Below are 20,399 nucleotides of genomic sequence, written 5' to 3' on the forward strand. Positions count from 1 at the left end.
AGGAAGCTGAGGTAGGAGGATCGCTTGAGCCCAGGAGGCAGAGGCTTCAGTGAGCCATGATCGTGCCACTACACTCCAGCCTGGGTGACAGAACAAGACCCTATCTCAAAAAATACAAAAATTAGGGGCACATGTTCTCAGGATCTCCTGAGGGCTGAATCATGGTTTAAAAAAAAAAAAAAGTACAAACATTAGCCAGGCGTGGTAGCCTGAGCCTGTGGTCACAACTACTCAGGAGGCTGAGGTGGGCTGACCACTTGAGTCCAGGAGGCAGAGGTTGCAGTGAGTTGAGATCACACCACTGCACTCCAGCCTGAGTGACAGAGTGAGGACCCTGTCTCAAAAATAAAAAGAAGAGGAGTAACTTTTAGTAATAAGGTATAATTTTTTGGGTTGTGAGACAACATATTTTCTAATGATGTCACAACACCTTTAAGTTAACATCATTACAATCCAAGGATATATTTTATATTTTTTTCATTTTATAGAAATGTAAATAAGGCTGGGTGCAGTGGCTCACGCCTGTAATCCCAGCCCTTTGGGAGGCTGAGGCAGGTGGATCATGAAGTCAGGAGTTCAAGACCAGCCTGGCCAACATGGTGAAACCCCGTCTCTACTAAAGATACAAAAAAAAAAAAAAAACTAGCTGGTCATGGTGGCACGCGCCTATAATCCCAGCTACTCGGGAGGCTGAGGCAGGAGAATCGCTTGATCCCAGGAGGCAGAGGTTGCAGTGAGCTGAGATCATGCCATTGCACTCCAGCCTGGGTGACAGGGCGAGACTCCATCTCAAAAAAAAAAAAAAAAAGCAATGCAAAAATAGAAAAAGAGATACACCCTGCACAAGGACAGAATAAAATATTTCATCTTCTATATCAAATGTCCTTCTTTTTAAAAACATAACACTATGATCTGCCTCTCCCTTTTGCATCCACAGTCACCACCCTGATCCAATCATCTACTACTTGCATTATTTACGCCACACATTTGTATCTGCTATCACATTCAAGAGAAACAGATTTTATATTTACCAAGTGTGCCTATTTTGTGCTAGATACTATGTACTTGCTAGGTCCACTTCATTCTCGTAATACCCTCTCAAGGTATATTTCCCTCCACTTCCGCTTCACCTTGTTTTTTCTTCTTTTTTTTAAATCAGAGACTGAGACACAAAGAAACCAAATAATTTACTTAAAGTCACACAGCCAGCAAGTGGAAAACCACAATCTAAACTGAAGTCACATGCTGTCAATGACAACAACAACAAAGTATTGCTCCTTGGCTACAGGATTTAAAAAGGGAAGATGTACTGACTGTCTACTTTGCTGTACTATCCTTCATTACCATATCTCTTAAGCCTCTCAACAAAGATGGTGGATATTATCCCCCTTTTACAGATAAGGAAATCCAGGTTCAGGGAAATAAATCACTTTCCGGAAGTCATAGAGCCAGTAAATGGCAGTATCAGGATTTGAACTCAGGGCTGACTTTAATATGCTGTTTCCAAAGTCCATCTATTTGCCATTTACTGTAACTTTCTAGTTTTCATATAACTTGTCTCTCATAAAAGATTATACACTTCTTAAATATAAGAACCAGATCATGGATATTTCGTGTCCTTTATAGCATCTAGCAATGCTGGCGACATGACATAGATATACCAGCTGATCTGAACATTGTTCCATTCTCCATATCACCACAGGAGAATTTTAAAAGGACTGCTTTTCTCAACTCACGTCCCTGTTGAAGATCCAATGTTTCCTTACTACCTCCCACAACAAATCCAAACTCCGTGACCTAATTCCTTTTTCTTACTTTTTAACTTAGGCGTAACATATGTTAAGTGTGTAAAACACACTAACAATTCGTTTTTTAAAAACATACATATATACCCATGTAACCATCGTTCACATCAATATACATAACATTTCCAGGCTCTGGAGGTTCTCTGGTCCCTTTGCTGTTAAATAACCCACAACTTCCACCAGATCACCACTATTTTTACTTTATAACCATTGATTAGTTTTGCCTGTCCTTTAACTTCGTATAAAAGTATCCATAGAACATATCTTTTGTGTCTGGTTTCCTTTGGCTGACATAATGTCTGTGAGATTCACACACATTGCTGTGTATGTGAGCAATCTGTTCTTCACTGCTGTGATTCTATCTTAACAGAAGCAAGTTAACTTAGAGAAGAAGTTATGCTTGCCTGTTGTTTTGTTTTGTTCTGTTTTCCAAGATAGAACCTTCCTTTATTAAGATTTACTGTGTGTGTTATAAGCCTGAACATTTGGTCATTAAACCATCTCTCTTTTAACATTATATCCTTCTCAAGTTGGTTTCTACCACAGAAAGGAGGCAGAGTATCACATAAGCAACTGTAATTGAGTTACTCTAGCCAAGGATTAATGAGCTCTGTTTGGGATTCATAGTCATTTTGCATTTGCTCAGTGCCAAGACTACAAATGACAACTTTAGGCATCTGTCATTATGAAGAAGACATTGCCACTGGTAACTATGGTCAACTCAATGGCAATGAAGGTGTACAGTCAGAACATACTTAGATTAGAAAGGTTTTAAAGACCTAAATGATGTGTATTTTCAACTAGTAACTATTGTTACATGTGTATCTACATGTAGTAGTGGAATCATTTCGATCAATTCTCAGTTATCCAAGGGTGGTAAATTCAGCTCAGCCAGGCTCTGGCCAAAAAAGGAGACACAAGGCCAGGCCCAATTAAGATGAAGATAACTAAGTGAATTTCTGTTTACTTTTAAACATATTCTAAAGATAAATACAAATGTTTTACACTATAATTTGCAAAATACCTTTTTATGTACTTGACTCCCTATTTAAAGTAAAAAGGGTTAAATTCCTCCTTCTCCCAAATAAATAGAGGAAATCTGCATTTCTGCTATCTAAATGAATTCTACAGTGAGTCCTTTTGTAAGACAATACTTATGCCCTTCACATATATTTTATAAATCTGAATTTTAATAGATATAATTAAGGCATAAGTAAGGATAAGGGTGATATTTCTTTCTTTTAGATTTTAGTAAAACTTTGTAACTTGAGATATGCTGCATTGCTTTATACTATTTGTTTACTATGACTATAAATTATCCAAAGTCATTAATACTTAAGTCAGTCTGTAACACTCTGTAAGGAATATCTGACTCTGAGCCAAACAACACTAGTTAATTAAATAAGCTCCCATTAAAAAAAAAAAATGCTCTGAAGAATAATTTCCATGGTCTCTGATACTAGATTTTTTTGATAAGAGACTCTGCAGTTCTGAAATAACATTCCCTGGGCAGTGAGCTTTAGATATCCAAGTCTGCTCTCTGGTGGGCAACACTGGAGTGTCACCTGCTTCTCACAAGATCTATTTGGCATTCAGCACAGAAAAAGATGCTGCACATTGAACACAAGAGATTATATTGAATTGAATAAAATAAGAGTACAACCACATCCCTCAGAATATAATTACACATTAAATTAATATTAAAACCAACAATTAGCCCATTTAGGGAAATGTATTTGTGACTTTAATTGAAATTGCTCACTTCCCATCCCAGTACTTCACATCTTTTCTCCTTTACTTTTCCCCATTGCACTTATCTTCTGACACATTATACGTCTTATACACTTGTCTTTCCCTACTAGAACATCAACTACACAAAGGTAGGTATTCTTTTCCGCGTTGTTCACTGTTCAATCTCCAATGCCTAGAATAGTGTCAGGTACATATATTAAGAAATATTTACCGAACACATGACTCCTTTTTTGTGGGGGGGAGCAGGGGACAAAGCCTCACTCTGTCACCCAGGCTGGAATGTGGTGGCATGATCTTGGCTCGCTGCAACCTCTGCCTCCCAGGTTCAAGCGTTTCTCATGCCTCAGCCTCCCAAGTAGCAGGGATTACATGCATGCGCCACCCACCATGCCTGGCTAATTTTTTGCATTTTCAGTAGAGACAAGGTTTCGCCACGTTGGCCAGGCCAACGTGATCCACCGGCCTCCCAGAGTGCTGGGATTATAGGCGTGAGCCACCACGTCCAGCCCCACATCCAGCCCCGGGCACTTTTGTCATTTCAAACCAAATTTAGAACCAAACTGATAAAGGGTGTGGACTTGGAATATGGACTTTCCAAAATGGTGGAAAGCTGAAGGCAAAGATATACATGGCTCAATGACACCTGGCAACAGATTCTGCTCTTCCTCAACTCCTTAAACAAATAATGATGTGATCCTATTAATCCTGAATCTGGTTTAAAAAGAACAGAAGCAGCCAATGTTTCTAATTATTCCCTTAAATATAGATTACTGAGAAAGGTCCCCTAAACTTGTGATATAAGTCCCAGAGTATAAAGGACAGCCTGCCCAAAATTGAGCTAAATTTTTTGATTGATGGAGACCCTTCGCTGATACCCTGGGGGCAGGTGTATGTCAAGGGAAGCTATGCTGAGTGCATCTGTACTTGTCTCTTGCGGCCATTTGTCTTCTGATTAAGATTTTGTATCTTTAGCTAATTAAATAGGGAACTTAAACTAACCTACAACAATGTGGATTATATATAGTCCCTTTCTAGCAACCTATAACTGGAAAAACTGCAGCTGGTGCCAGAAAGGTCCAAGCCCTATTTCCAGTTTAAACATATTTCATAAGAAGGTGAATTATAAAGAAGGGTCTTTCCTCTCAAGTCTCATTTTATAAAGGAGCTCCATTGTAACCGATCTCTAAAAATATTTTCAGGCCAGATGCAGCGGCTCATGCCTGTAATCCGAGCATGTTGGGAGGCTGAGGTGGGAGGATAACTTGAGCCTGGGAGGTTGAGGCTGCAGTGGGCTGTGTTCGTAACACTGCACTCCAGCCTGGGCAACAGAGCAAGACATTATCTCAAAAAAATAAAAAAATAAATCTCTCTAATGGAGGATCTGTTTATTTTAAACGACTTGCTGAAGTACAACACGGTAAAAGAAGTGGAATCCGGAGAGAAAGGTAAAAGAATGAGACATGAAATAAGGGGAAAGAAAGTGTAGATCCCAACTTAAAGACAAATGATACAGGACTTAGTTAATTCCCATACCCAAGACAGACATCAAATGAGAGGAAGAAGGAAAGATGCAGCAGTTGAGAGTAAGGCATAAATCTTAGAAGCCTGAGAACCTGAAACAGTTTTTTAAGGCAGCTACAGGCAGACACAGAAAGAAGGAGAGGTTAGAATAGTAAGGTAGTTCGAAGATGACAACTAAACTACTTGAAAGACAGCAAAACTTCATGTCATTCTTCTGCTCAAAAATCTTCCTGACTTCTCATTGCCTGTTGAACTGGGGCGAACTCTCATGCTAGCACTCTAAGTTCTTATTATCTGTGTCTAGTTTTACCTTTCCACTGTTAAGGCTAAAAGATTTCAGTGCTTGAAACCACCGCAGAAGAGACAGATTCTTAAGTCTTCATTTGTATTTGCAATACTGGGTTGTTGAGAAAGTAGTACAGTAAAGTCTAAAGCACTGTAAAAACATTAGTTACTTCTATTATATAAAATGCGAAGCCCTACAATCATTTACCCCAACTTATTTTTTAAGAGACAGGGTATCACTCTGTCGCCCAGACTGGAGTGCAGTGGTACAATCATAGCTCACTGCACTCACTGCAACCTTGAACTCCTCGGCTCAAGTGATCCTCTCGCCTCGGCCTACCATGTAGCTAAGATTACAGGCACGCACCAACACATCCAGCTAATTTTTTCATTTTTTTTGTAGAGATGGGTTCTCTCTGTGTTGGCCAAGCTGGTCTCAAGTTCCTGTGCTCAAGTGATCCTCCTGCCTTGGCCTCCCAAGGCACTGGGATTATAGACACGAGCCACCGTGCACAGCCTACCCCAGCTTTTTTTAGTTTTACTGATGGAGAAAATAGTCTCAAGGGTAAAACAACCTATTGATCAAAGAATAGAATGCTCACGAGAACACTAAAGCAGTCACAGAAAACAGCTCAACTCTGAAAAAGGTTCAGTGCCGTGGGTCAATGAGCCAGTTATAGGAGAGAAGGAGTAAGGAACCTACCTTAGTGACTATTTATTCACAGAGGAAGAGGAGAAGGGAAGACAGCTCTCTACTACTTTCTGGTAGGGAATGAAGGAAGGGCAAAGATCTGTTTGTTTTTTGTTTTTTAAAGTAAAACACCTAAGCTTGCAAAAGCAGGCAAAAAAGCAGATGCCTTCTGGAGGCATTAAATATGTTTTCGGGCACAGAAAGACATAAAAGGGTACACTTTAAAAGTACAGGCACTTCTGTGATGTTAAAGGGAATGAACTCATATAGATGATAATAGTTAAATGATCTTGAGATTACTTCTAGAGGTGTTTATATCAAAGAAAGAAACAGAAATGTGGACTATCTGGCCCCACCCCACACCTACTGAATCAATCTGCATCTTAACAAGATCCCAAGGTGATTCATGTGCACATTAAAGTCTGACGGCACTACTTTAGACCACATCTACTCTTTCTCTCTTCCAAAACCTTGCTTCTTCAATTATTATTTCTCTCATTCACACCTGCTATCCTTTTCTACACATTGGTTCCCTCACACTGCCCTAATTGCCAAAAAGCCTTCTTTCCTATCTGTAAGTCCACCCTTCAACATCCCAGGACGTTATCCCAGTACTTTTCCTCGTCCTCCACATCCAGTTCATCAGCAAGTCCTGACAGCTTCACTCCCAAAATATATCCTGAAAAATTTTTTGTTTCTGAGATGGGGTCTCGCTCTGTCACTCAAGCTGAAATGCAGTGGTGACAATCATAGCTCACTGCAGCCTAGAACTCCTGGGCACAAGTGATCCTCCCACCTCAGCCTCCTTCTAGCATATGCCACCACATCTGAACATTTTATATATTTGATGTTAAAAAAATATTTTTAAATCAAAGATGTCTTTAAAATAAAAATGCAGATAACTAGGTCCTATTCTCAGGGAAACTGACTTTGTGGATCTGGGACAAGTTAGGCCTATATATTGTTTTTAATAGCTGAGAGCCACTGCTATAGAATTTCCTAAGTCAATCATAATGGCTTCTTTTCCCTTTTTGTGGCACCGACAAATATTGTTTTTGGTCTTTGATTGACTGATTGATTTTTAGAAATGAGGTCTCACTGTGTTGTCCAGGTAGCACTTGAACTCCTGGGCATGTGGACTCAAGTGATCTGCCTTAGCCTCCCAAGTAGCTGGCACTACAAGTGTCACAAAACAAAAAAGAGAATTCTTTTTGTTACAAAACAAAAAATTTACAAGTGTTACCACCATGCCTGGCTATGTTTTGCTTTTTAACAGACAAAGTTTTTTTGTTTTGTTTTGTTTTTGAGACAGAGCCTTGCTCTGGCACCCAGGCTGGAGTGCAGTGGCACAATCTTGGTCTCTGCCACATGCGGGGTTCCAGTGATTCTCGTGTCTCAGCTGCCCAAGCAGCTGGCATTACAGGCGTGCACCACCACGCCCAGGTATTTTTTTCGTATTTTAGTAGAGACGGGGTTTTGCCATGTTGGCCAGGCTGTTCTTGAACTCCTGGCCTCAAGTGATCCACCTGCCTCGACCTCCCAAAGTGCTGGGATTATAGGCATGAGCCACTGCGCCCAACTGAGAACACATTAATAATCTTAAGGGGATCTGCAGGCTAAAAAAATGGACACTGAGATAACATTGCAATAGAGGTAACCACACATCTCCAAAACAAATCTGCCTTGCCTGTCATCTCAACAAGCAGTCTACACCTCACTTCTCAGTAAGAATGCCTTTAGCATAAACACATTTTATTCAAAGCTATCTGAGCTTCATGGTTGTTGATTAAGTCATCATTTTGACTTGCCTACAAGGTTACACAAATCATAGGTACTAATTTGTGGCTTTAAAACTGCAGCTAGATTCTTCATTACCAAAGAGTCAGGTTCAATGAAAAGAAGTCATCTGGGGGATTGTAAAAATTTTAAAACCTTATATACAGGGCCACGCATGGTGGCTCACACTTTATAATATATGCAATCTTTGAGAGGCTGAGGTGGGAGGATTGCTTGAACCCAGGTGGTGGAGATAGGCCTGGGAAACATAGTGAGACTGAATCTCTACACAATTTTTTAAATAAATGAGCTGGGCATGGTGGCATGCACCTGTAGTCCCAGCTACCTGGGTGGCTGAAGCAGCACTTGAGCCCAGGAGTTGAAGGTAATAGTAAGCTATGACTGCGCCTCTGCACTCCAGCCTGGGCAACAAAGTGAGCTCTGTCTCTAAGGGGGAAAAAACCCTTACAGAATTCTGTAGTAAATAGTTTAGGCAGAATCATTAAGTAAATAATCCTATAAAATACTCATACTCAGGACTTGGTGAAGTTGGATGTTACTATTTCTCAGAGGCAGGAGTAGGGGAGGAAAAAAACATGTGAAACATATCTGCCCTAATTCTTATCAGCCAATTACCATGCTCCACAAATGATGAGGACATCAATCTTAGACACATCATTAGTTCAAAGATCATTAAGCAAACATCAAAGGCCAAAAGGATGCTTATGATCTACAGCAAGTATTATCTAGGCCCTTTCCCATAACTGTTTGCAGAACCCTCATTCCTACTATGCCCCCATCTTTTTTTTTTTTTTTTTTTGAGATGGAGTCTCATTCTGTTGCCAGGCTGGAATGAGCGGCATGATCTCGGCTCACTGCAATCTCCGCCTCCTCGGTTCAAGTGATTCCCGCCTCAAACTCCCAAGTAGCTGGGACTACAGGCACACACCACCACACCTGGCTAATTTTTTGTATTTTAGTAGAGATGGGGTTTCACCATGTTGGCCAGGATGGTCTTGATCTCCTGACCCTGTGATCCGCCCGCCTCAGCCTCCCAAAGTGCTGAGATTGCAAGCGTGAGCCACTGTGCCTGGCCCCCACCATCTTAATCTAACCCTAAATAAAGGCAAATTATGTAGCAGATATAGCCTCTGCAAGACAGATTCCCCAAAAATCCAATAAGGAAAATATTTCAGATCCTGAACTGAATCTCAGACAGGTTTACCTAGGATCACAGACTGTTAAGTAAAAGAGTCAGAATTTAAACCCATGTATGTCTGACTCCAAAGCCTATTTTTTTCCTACTATACTAAGATGCCTCTCTTCCATAAGAATTTAAGAGATAAAAATGAGATTATTTAAATGCATTTGGTAAATGAAATTTCTGCATTCGTCCACTCAACAAATATTTAAGAAACAGCTATTGTGTCAAGCACTAGGCTAGACATGTTAAACGTGAACGGAGTCTTTAGAGCTTAAGGAACTTGTCCCAGGATATATGGCTATTAAGTAATGAGAAGACTAGAACTCAGATAGCCTGACTTCAGAGATTACACCCTCCACTACTCCACTATGCTGCGTCTCTAAAATTTAAAGGAAAACAGGAGTGAAACACTGCGTGTTTTCCACCGCAGTGGAAAAAAAAGTAGGCCATTTTAACTCCATAGTCTTGAAACGAAGCCTAATTAAGGGCCCACTGGCTGACAAACATTTATTCTTTCCTCAAACCAATTTCAGTTTTATGCATATTCATTCTGGACATGGATAGTATTAATAATAAAGATTCTTAACTGTCTTGATCATAAATAATATTACCACCACATATTTTAGTGATTTTTACATTTTCCAAAATGTTTTTACATACATTATTTTAACAAATATAACCATCAATAACTCCCTGTCTTTATTTCTACAGAAAGAAGCCAAATGTTCTGGCATCTATCCAACATCCCTTATATCTCTGCCTTTCTAGCTTAATTTGCTACCCATCATACTGACAAAAGTTATGTTTCAGCCACACGATTCCCTGAAGGTTCTATCTCTGTTCATGGCACTGTTCATATAATTCCTTTTGCCTAGAATGGTCTTGTTATCTACCTGGTAAATTCTGACTACTCTTTCAAGAGCTATCTTCCCTATGAAACCTTCAGCTCACTGAGCTAGTCACTTCCTGCTCTATGACCACCAAATCAGTTTTACACATCTAGCATAGGATTTATTCTAATTATAGATGTGTTTTTCCCAAGAGACTGAGCTCTTTAAGAGCAGTGACTATGTCTTTCTCACCTGTTTCCTCAGTGCCAAACTCATAGAGCGTATTTAGCATTTATGAAATGATAAAAGAATGATTATACAGACCACTCAACCAGCCATTAGAAAACCTAAGCCCAAGTCCTATACTAAAAGGCAAAGTAAGTTTTAATCTCAGTTTTTTCAGTGTAAAATAAGTAATTTTCAATTCAACTAAACGTTCGTTGCCATGACTAAAGCTTCCTAATCATTAGTTTAATAGATGGGAATATTCTGAGAGTTGTTTAGAAGGGTCACAAAAAAATCCAAATTTGTTATTACCTCCTCCATCATGACATCCTGTGTGGCTGAGATTTCTCCTTTGGTTGCTCCACTGTGTACCAGGTTCCGTAGTCGTATACAGAATTCTCTCATCTATGACAGAAACTTATTCAGCACTCCAATAGTTACCCAAATTCAATCTAAATGAGTCTCATAGACCAACGCAAGTTCTATTTTGAAGTATAACTCAGGCCAGACCCGTGGCAAAGTTCATAAAGGCAAATGTGTTTTTCTTCAACTTGTCCACTTAAACACATAGCTAAAAATGCTTTCCATAAGGAGCAAAGGCATACATTATTCCTCCAAAATACTAGATGGAACTGCTCCTGCTCTGCAAACATCATATAAAGATGTTTTATGTGTCTGGGCATGGGGAAAACACATGATTACATAATGCCTATCACTCAGAAAAAGCAGGAGACAATTATGCCACTATGTTACTCTAGTAGATTTTTACTTAAGAATTTCAATAGCTGTCCATTTTTCCTTCTCTGCCAACTGACTATGACTATGGTTATGCCAGCCCCCAATAAAATTTTCATTTTTTCATTTCATTTTTTCACTAAGATAAAGGTGAGTCTGAAATTTAACCGCAGTGCTAAAGAAGCTGTTGCTCTCACTTCAAATGGAATCAAATGTCATATTATTAATGATCTTTTAGCCTTTCGATAAAAATCCCCAGCGTTTCCAGGGTGGAAAATAGCCCACTTCTAATGTTGGGGAGACACACCTATAGTTTATTTTAAAATGTAATCTTTCTCCCAGGGAGATGAAAAATCCAATTTTGGCCTCATGGATTAGGACAGCAGATTCTGGCAACTCCTAGTTCTCAAAAACGAGGCCTGGCTAGAAAAGCAGCATCCCCGTAGGAATTATAATTCTCCTCGGGAAAACTGGTTATGTAGAGAAGACACAATGATTCATTAAGATAATGAAGCAAATAAAAAGCAGTTCAATAACTACAACAAATCTTTAGTGGGTGGATAAACCACATTGATGTGGTCTGGGGAAGTCTCAGAACACAGCACACTCTTTAAGGAATCTTGCGAATAGTTCTTTTGGTTTTACTAGCACATAAAGCAGTTCTAGTCCACCTCCACTGGAACCAAGTGAGAGACACAGCATCCTGAGTGCTTGCGGCCAGTATTAATTGGACATGGGACTTTATTTCCTAACTATCCCCCTAAGAAGACATTAACATCAACAGAAATAAAAGTGGAAGTTTTTTAAAAGCAAAAACCCTCTAATATTAATTATTTTTAAAGTTATTATGTAGCTACATTGCTTTTGACAGACATTGACATCAGTAGTTATCTTGTACACAAACAGTATACACTGAAATACCCAGGAACCCCTTCTAAAAAGTAAGTTTTAAGGAAAGTACACTAAACTCAATCCAACCCTGCTTCATATATTGTACCTTGTGATTCAGAATATCATTCATCCTTCTGGTTGCCTCTGTTGTATAAGATTCAGGAAAGCATTTCTTAGGGATAACACCATATTTTTCTAAAAGAAAACAAATTTCAGTGTTAAATAAGGTAAAAGATTAGAAACCCTGGCAAAAATAGTGATTGTTTCAAAAAATAGGCCATATTTTGCTGGCTTAATTCAGAAAATCTTATACTTCATATTATTAAGCAGGGGTTTTTTTTTTTGTTTTTTTTTAAACAGAGTTTTGCTCTGTCACTCAGACTGGAGTGCTGTGACACAATCCTGGCCCACTGCAGCCTTGAATTCCCAGGCTTGGCCTCCTGAGTAGCACAACTATGGCGCATGATACCATGTGCAGCTAATTTTTTTATTTTCTGTAGAGACAGGGTCCCACTATGTTACCCAGGCTGGTACTGAACTCCTGGGCTTGAGCAATCCTCCTGCCCTGGTCCCCCAAAGTGCTAGGATTACATGCCTGAGCCACCTTACTCAGCCTAAGTAGGTTTTTAATGTGCATATTTATCTGTCTATGTTAGAATTAATTCTATTCTTTTTATCTACTATGCTTTGTCATTTCTCAGCCTTTTGGTCAAGATGAAGTGTATCTATCATACTTTTGTGAAGTGCTCAGCATGATGAGATTTCCCCAAAAGATGTTTTGAAGACATTTTAAAACAGCTACAGTTTTCACGTGTTTCCTGATTACATCAATGGAGAAGAAAACAATTTTTTCATGGAAAATTAGTTCTACTTAATACTACCTTTTCTTCTCCAACCCATCCTTCACAGTAGCTCTCTCCTTACTCCTCATTTAAGAAAGGCACTTTATAGGTGAGAATGTGAACTAAAGGTTCTCAGAAATAACGATATAACCTTCTTGGAGACCAATTCTACTCTGTACATAACCACCATAGAAATGGCCCATGTCTAACTACAGGCTTACTTAATCACGCTGAGTTTCAGTTCCATTAAAGAAAGAACTTTTACCAACAATATTGACAAGCATATCCCATTGGCCACCATCATTTGCAGGGTTCATAAGCAAAAACTGCACCAGCCTCCCATCCTCAGGCTCCTTTCTCTGGGCTGTGTCCACAAAAGCGTTCAAGAAGAAGTAACAGCGCTCAACCTAAAGAGTAAAGAAAGTTAAATAAAATTAAAAGAAAAAAGAGTTAGTAATTTTACTGGCATTATCAACAGAATGGGAGTCTTGGAATTACTAAGGAATCAACATAATAGTTTTTTGTTTTATTTTTAAAAACATGAACCCTTCGTGAATTTACATGTCATCCTTGTATAGAGGTCATGTTAATCTTTTCTGTATCACTCCAGTTTGGGTATTTGTGATGCTGAAACAAGAACCATAAGTATTTTTAAACTAAAATTGGTAAATAAACATCAGTATCTGACTTCATCAGAATATGTGAAGTTTCTTATACTTGTGTATGTATTCCAATATATTGCGTATATGTGTACAGTGTTTACATTTCAATGCTAAAACAAAACCTGATATCTAAAGTCTTTAATCAATAAACATTTAATGAGCACCTATGTAATATATATTTTGTTTATTTATTTATTTATTTTTAGACAGGGTCATGCTCTGTTGCCTAGACTGGAGTGCAGTGGTACAATCTCACTGCAGCCTCAACCTCCTGGGCTCAAGCAATCCTCCTACCTCAGCCTCCCAAGTAGCTGGGGGGACAGGTGTGCACCACCACACCTGGCTAATTTTTGTATTTCTTGTAGAGACGGGGTTTTGCCACGTCCAGACTGGTCTCGAATTCCTGGGCTCAAGCAATCCTCTCACCTCAGCCTCCCAAAGTGCTGGGATTACAAGCATGAGCCACTAAACCAGGCCAGTAATATACATTTTGAAGATTAGGAAATGGAATATGGCCAGGAGTGGTGGCTCACACCTGTAATCCCAGCACTTTAGGAGGCCAAGGCAGGCAGATCACTTGAGGTCAGGAGTTCGAGACCAGTCTGGCCAACATGGTGAAATGCCCTGTCTCTACTAAAAATACAAAAATTAGCTGGGCATGGTGGCATGTGCCTGTGATTCCAGCTACTTGGGAGGTTGAGTTGAGAGGACGGCTTGAACCCGGGAGGCAGAGGTTACAGTGAGCTGAGATTGTGCCACAGCCCTCTAGCCCAGGTGGCAGGGTGAGACGGTCTCAAAAAATAAATAAATAAATACATAAATAAATAAACAATGAAATAACATTATTTACTGTTTTTCAGACAAGTACTTGAGAAGGGAAATTAGGTCCTAGAAAAGAACAAATAACCTAAAAAGATGTTAAAAAGGGAGATACACTGAATTGAATATTGAATATAAAATTTAAAATTTTAAATAGACAAGCAAAATATAGCCACCTACCAACCAAAAACAGTTCTTGCCTTTGAAAGAGTCAACTTTTGATACTCTGGAAGTCAGAATAAAAGGTGTCTCACCCATTATGAAAGGGCAGGGTATAAATGGAAAAGCAACAAATGAAGAGGCAGTCTCTACCAACGCTGAAATCAATACAAAAAGAATCTTGCCAGATCCGTCCCCTACCTTGTCCCAAAAAAAGAGGTAAGATTGACTAAACTCAAATTCTTCAATATTTAATTTTTTCATGAATGGAAGCCTCATAACATTCAGACAAGAAAAGATCCAGCATCGCCCTGAAACAAGAAAGCACATCAAGAAATTATGAGGGTTCACATAGACTGCACTGCTCCAACTGTTATTTCCCACCAATGAACTCATGACAAGATCTGGACAATTCAGAAAGAGTAAATCAGAAAGAGCAGAAAAATTAAAAACAAAACAAGAAAGGTGGTAATTATTATTAGCAATATATGTGCAAAGGTTTAATATCTTTAACACAAAAACACTCTTTACATATAAAATAAAGAATCCATTACATATCACCCAAGAAAATCACATTAGAAAAAGAAACATAGCTAGAAAACTGTGAACAGAGACCACAAATAGATCATTCAGTGGCCAAAAAAGATACAAATGACAAAGAAGCAGTTGTAAAAGTTAATGATAAAGATACCTGTTAAGTGGGGAAAGATCATTTCTTATATTTCATTTGGGGAAATAAACATCATTATCAATCTCGATAGGAATCTAAATAGGCATAAAATACCTGAATGCAATTTGGCAATACCTAGCAAAAGCTTTAAAAAGTCCCTACCCATCCGGCGGTGGCTCACGCCTGTAATCCCAGCACTCTGGGAGGCTGAGGCGGGTGGATCACCTGAGGTCAGGAGTTCGAGACCAGCCTGGCCAACATAGTGAAACTCTGTCTCTACTAAAAATACAAAAATTAGCCGGGCAAGGTGGCGAGCACCTGTAATCCCAGCTACTCAGGAGGCTGAGGCAGGAGAATCACTTGAACCCAGGAAGCAGATGTTGCAGTGAGCCGAGATGGTGCCACTGTACTCCAGCCTGGGTGACCAAGGGAGACTCCGTCTCAAAAAATAAATAAAAAATAAAAAGCCCCTACCCTTTAATCTGGAATATGCGTTCCAATATGCTTCAATATAGGGTGATTGTATATGCTTCGGTATAGGCTGACCTTAACGTAAGTCAATACTCCATTCTCCTAGTGATAAGCCAAAAAAGTGGAGATATTTCCCTAACTGAATTTTATAAACACTTCGAAACATATAGGAATAGTAAATTGTCTACCCATAATATTTTAATAAATTTTTTTTAGGAGACAGAGTCTCACTCTGTCACTCAGGCTGGAGTGCAGTGGTGCAATCTCAGCTCGCTGCAAACTTCGCCTCCTGATTCTCATGTCTCAGCCTCCTGAGTAGCTGGAATTACAGATGCGTGTCACCACACCCACCTAATTTCTGTACTTTTAGTAGAGCCAGGGTTTTGCCATGTTGGCAAGGTTGGTCTCGAACTCTTGACCTCAAGTGATCCATCTGCCTCCGTCTCCCAGAGTGCTAGGATTACAGGCATGAGCCACAGCACCCGGCCAATATTTTATAAATTTAAATATATACTTAAAATCATGTTAACATAAATTGATTTAGAAGTACTGTTTTTCCTACTTCACATTTCATTTCCACACTGATTCATACTCTTCACATGTACCTAGCCATCAGTGTCTGTGCCATCATTAGATCCACTCTTTCAGTCAGCACACGTCATCTCTCTTCCTCTAGTATGTTTGAGTCAATGTTTTGAATCCATGCATGATGCTGTCCCTGAAAATTCTATGCCAAGCATCAACTATATAATCAGATTCTTCATTTGTCCTGTATGTGTATAATCACAAACTCCATATCACCACTTCCTGTTCTGACTTACATGATCTTTAAAAGGTCTATTTACAATGATATGCAACATCAATTTATTCTAATTTGTCGCCTTTTAAAAAAAGCTGATTCAATCAAAGGATCTCTGTAAGCATGCAAAGGTAGTACGCATCTGAGGTTTTTCAGAGTAACGTCTTCTCCAAATTGTACTCTACTTCAAAATAAAGTAACTGAGAGCGCCCATTAGAAAAATCCTTTAAGGTCTTAAATATAGGGAAATTATCTCTTTTCTGAAGGAAAATTCTGAGGGAAAATCTTTGACTTGTATTGGGTATAACTTTTTTACTAATATGAAAATACGTTTATAATATATTGGTAAGTGAAAAAGATAGGTAGCTTACATAACAATGCATAAGGTATCAATCCACATTACACACACACACACACACACACACACACACACACAGACCTGACAAATATACAGGAAAAATATTCACTTGGTATTTGCAAATATTCTACATTAAACAAAAATAATTTTGTAACAAGAAGAAAACTCTAGTTAACTACAGTGTTTTTTGAAAGTCACCAGTGCCTTACTATTAGTCTTTACCTTAGATTTACCTGTATGTCACCTCTCTTCTATATGCTATATATTTCTAGTAGAAGGGATCTGGATGCACTGGTGATGTGAAAACTGCATGAAAATAAACTACATAGCTCACATGCTATTTGGATCTTTTGTATATAAAAGTGACACTGCAAAATGTGTAAGACCTGACCTGTTCCCTAACAAGTCACTGCAATCTAAACTATGTAGGACCACTGTGACATTACTAACTGGATCATCTGTAGCCTGAGAGCCCATACCACTCCAAGCACTTTCTTCTAGAGCAAAACATTAATTATTGTAAGGTCTTGATTTTTTCCTTAACATTTAAAAAATCAACTTTATTCAGGTAAAATGTACATACAATAAAATGTACTCAAGTTAAATGTGTGCTTTGTGAGTTCTGACCGACTCTAAACAAGCACTGATGTGCTTCCTGTCCATATAGATAGACTGGGGGTCTTCAAGTAGATAAAGACTTTAAAAAAATCCTTTTAGTGCAATTTTGTTGTGAGAATGTGCTCCTTATTTAGATTGTTGGATATCCAATATTTCACTATACCTGTTTTTTTTTCTGAGAGTGGTGCTAGAAAGCAGATAGCAAAACGAGACTTCTTGACTAGTAAGGCATGAGAATAGAACTTTTTTCTGTATTACAAATTGATCTACTGGTGGGAACTGAGCCCATCAGCACATTAGCTTCAACTGTAACCAAGAAGCAAATTTAAAAGTAACATCTGATGACATTTTAATGTAATTACATTGTATCTTTTCTATTTCATAGTATAGGGCCTTCAGGGCGCTTCTGGGGAGTCCTCCAAGGATATGAACCTTTTCACATATTCTGTTTTGTGACCAAAACCATGTATCTCCAAAACATGGGCTACAAACCACAAAACATCGGAACATAATATAGTCAATTACACTCAAACGTATACTCGTGGACATGTCACTTTAGTATTCTAACCACATGTGCTAACAAGCCACAGAACACCAAAACAAACCACATTGGTAATGTTCTTAGACCTGCCTGTACCTGTGCCTCACTCTCTAAGAATTTACAACCAGTTCTTTCAGTACGAATTTAAGACCACTCTCAAGTAAGACACCAAAATGGGACGCTGTCAGGAAGGTCAAGGAAAGTATGGGAGAAGTTGAAGCCCACACCTGAGCTCTTCTGGTTGGTGACTGGCTTGCCCTCCTGGGACACCGCGTGCTGGAACACATGCTGCGCGCGCTGCACCGTGGCCCGCTTCAGACAGATGTCCAGCAGGTCGTGGGTGGTCCCGACATTCTGGGCAAGTACGAACTGGGAGTCAGAATTCAGTTTCTGTATCAGAGCAGCTACCTTCTCCGAATTCAGTCCTGTTGGGAGACCAAAACGGGATTTTAACGCCAAAAAGAGGGGGAAGAGGGCTGATCTGGGGCTCCCGCGTCCCGGATCTAACTTCGTAGGCGCATCCTGGGATGCCCGCTGCAGCGGGGAAGCCCATGAGCTGCATCCTCCTCCAAGGCGCTGTCTCCCTCCAGGCCGCTCCAGCTCGCCCCGAAAGCTCCCTCCGCGCCATCGCCCAGGGTCCCAGCCCCCGGCCTTCCCCGCCGCCGGGCCTCACGGGGACCGCGGGGCTCCTCCAGAGAGGACCGCGGCGGGGGACGGCGGCACCTCACCCGCGCTGCTCATGGCGCCCACGCTGCCCGGCGGCGTAACGGTAGCTTCCAGGGTCCTCGGGCGAGCGCCGGGGTTGCGCTGCGGCTCCCTGCCTAAAGCGCCGGACCTGCCTCTCGCACCCGGAGCGCCGGAAAAAGGAAACCGGCTTGGTGGTGGCGGCGGGGAGGCTGAGGCCGGGAGAAACGGGGTCCGCGGAGGGACAAAACTCCCCCCTCGCGTTGCTGACTCAGCGCCGTCGGGGCTGGCCCCGCCCGGGGGAGGGCCGACGGGGGCGGCCTCGCTGACGCGCTGGGTCAGCCAGTGCCGGGGGCCCGAGGCCGCGCCTGCCCCCGCGCACTACCGCGCAGTTGCTCTGCGAGGCAGGGCGGTGCCGGAGCCCTTGCCCCCTGGGTTCCCGCCTCCGGGCCGCGCGGGCGCCCTCTCGGTATCAGGCCCGCTCCGAGGAGGGAGGCTGACGTGTTCCCTACGGGCCCAGACCCCAAGTACTCTAGCATCGGGGAATCGTCCCCAGGAATCCTTGTGAGAAGCCAAAAGGGAGCTCGAGGCGGGAGGGAGGAGCTGAGAGGTCCCATAATTAAGCATCAGGCTTAGGACGGGTCACAAGGAATGCACCCGAAGGCTCTTCCTATAGGCTTCGCTTGCTGACCAATCACTGCATTCTCAATGGCAACTGGTTGCTTGGATTCTCGTCAGAAGCAAATAATTGTCTTTGAGGGGAAATTGGAACCAAGCTCTTTCCCACCCACTCCAAAGCTATTACCAGAGTTCTACAAATAGACAGCTGCTCATTTCAAGAACGCTACCCATTTGGTCTTAACGGAGTTCACGAGTGTCTCCTGTATAGTCCAGCATGTCCCGTTGGGTTTAACCTAGGAGGATGACAGAGGCTAGCCTTATGCCTCAATATTGTTTTGCCGAGTTCTCTACAAAACTAACTGATGCTTCCCCCTCTAGGCTTTCAAGATAACAGTTTCCCAAAGTTTTGAGATTGTAAAAACCTTGTTTTTGTTGATTCCGTTTTTCATGCCCTGAAATCTCAGCCCTTAGTAAGATGTTGGGCTAGAACCCAAAGAGGGTAAAACAAAAACACTGAAACCCTGTATCTGCTATTCAAAACAATAAGGTTTTGTGTGTGTGTGTGTGTAACCTAGAATCTAGGTCTTCTTAGGTTGAAAATCATCGCAGTTCTAAGGAACTCTGATATCTGGAAAAATCCATACTGAGGCACCAGTCATTCAAGAAAGCACAGTTTCTATGTCCCTAGAGAGACTCAGCTAAAACTTGGGGCTATAACATAGCAACTATTTTAAGTGGGCCCATCAACCATCGTATTCTGAGGTTCTTTCAATATCTGAAAAAGAAGAGGCTGAGAATTATACAGAAAGAAATCACTGGTCTTTTCACAAAATGATGTTCAAGCATCCTGTCCAATTCAAATAATAAATTTTTATTCAATATCTAACATGTACTATGCACTGGACAAACTACCGATGACATAGAGATGAACAAAACTTAATCTTGCCCTTAAGAAGCTCAGTGTAGTAGGAAAGAAATGCAAAACAACTTTTAGACTCTCTGTAGTAGCATACCAATAGCGCTGTAGACTGTAGAAGCAATGAGGAGAGCACCATCAATTAGGGCCAAAGGGTGCCTGAAAATAGAAGTGACAAGAGAGCATGATCTTGAAGAGTGGATGAGATTTTTATAAGTCAAAGAACAGGATAAGGGCATTCAAGGCACCAACGAAGGCACAGAGAATAAAATCATGTTCGAGAAAGGGTGCATCATAATCGGATGTGGCTAAGAGCAAGGCATGTGTTGGGAGCAGAGGCAAGGTGTAGGACTGGAAAAGTGTGAGTTTGGGCCAAGATATAAAGGGTTTTATGTGCAATGCCTGAGCATCTAGACTTTATCTTATGGTTAATTAGAAGACAAAATGGGTTTTGAAACAAAGGAAAAACATGCTGAAGTCCGTGTAAAAAAAAAAACCTGGTGGCAGTGGGGAGAGTGATTTGG

General features: G+C 40.6%; 1 protein-coding gene and 1 non-coding gene across 2 annotated transcripts in view; both read right to left on the reverse strand.

Annotated features, from left to right (window-relative positions):
• The window catches only part of BLMH (bleomycin hydrolase), a 45,386-nt gene extending 26,687 nt beyond the window's left edge, over window positions 1-18,699 (reverse strand). The window contains exons 1-6 of the mRNA XM_050762314.1: window positions 18,383-18,699; window positions 17,882-18,079; window positions 14,399-14,508; window positions 12,823-12,964; window positions 11,822-11,910; window positions 10,402-10,494 (exon numbers count right to left, since the gene is read on the reverse strand). Of these exons, the coding sequence (XP_050618271.1) occupies window positions 10,402-10,494; window positions 11,822-11,910; window positions 12,823-12,964; window positions 14,399-14,508; window positions 17,882-18,079; window positions 18,383-18,395 (645 nt within the window). The 5' untranslated portion in view covers window positions 18,396-18,699. The remainder of the gene's footprint in view (window positions 1-10,401; window positions 10,495-11,821; window positions 11,911-12,822; window positions 12,965-14,398; window positions 14,509-17,881; window positions 18,080-18,382) is intronic.
• Window positions 13,091-13,193, reverse strand: LOC126939996 (U6 spliceosomal RNA). The gene has a single exon (XR_007720529.1). It is a non-coding gene; the product is annotated as a U6 spliceosomal RNA (small nuclear RNA).
• Window positions 18,700-20,399: the final 1,700 nt, after the last annotated feature.

This window comes from Macaca thibetana, chromosome 16 (genome assembly GCF_024542745.1).
Source record: "Macaca thibetana thibetana isolate TM-01 chromosome 16, ASM2454274v1, whole genome shotgun sequence".
In the NCBI taxonomy this organism is placed as follows: domain Eukaryota; kingdom Metazoa; phylum Chordata; class Mammalia; order Primates; family Cercopithecidae; genus Macaca; species Macaca thibetana.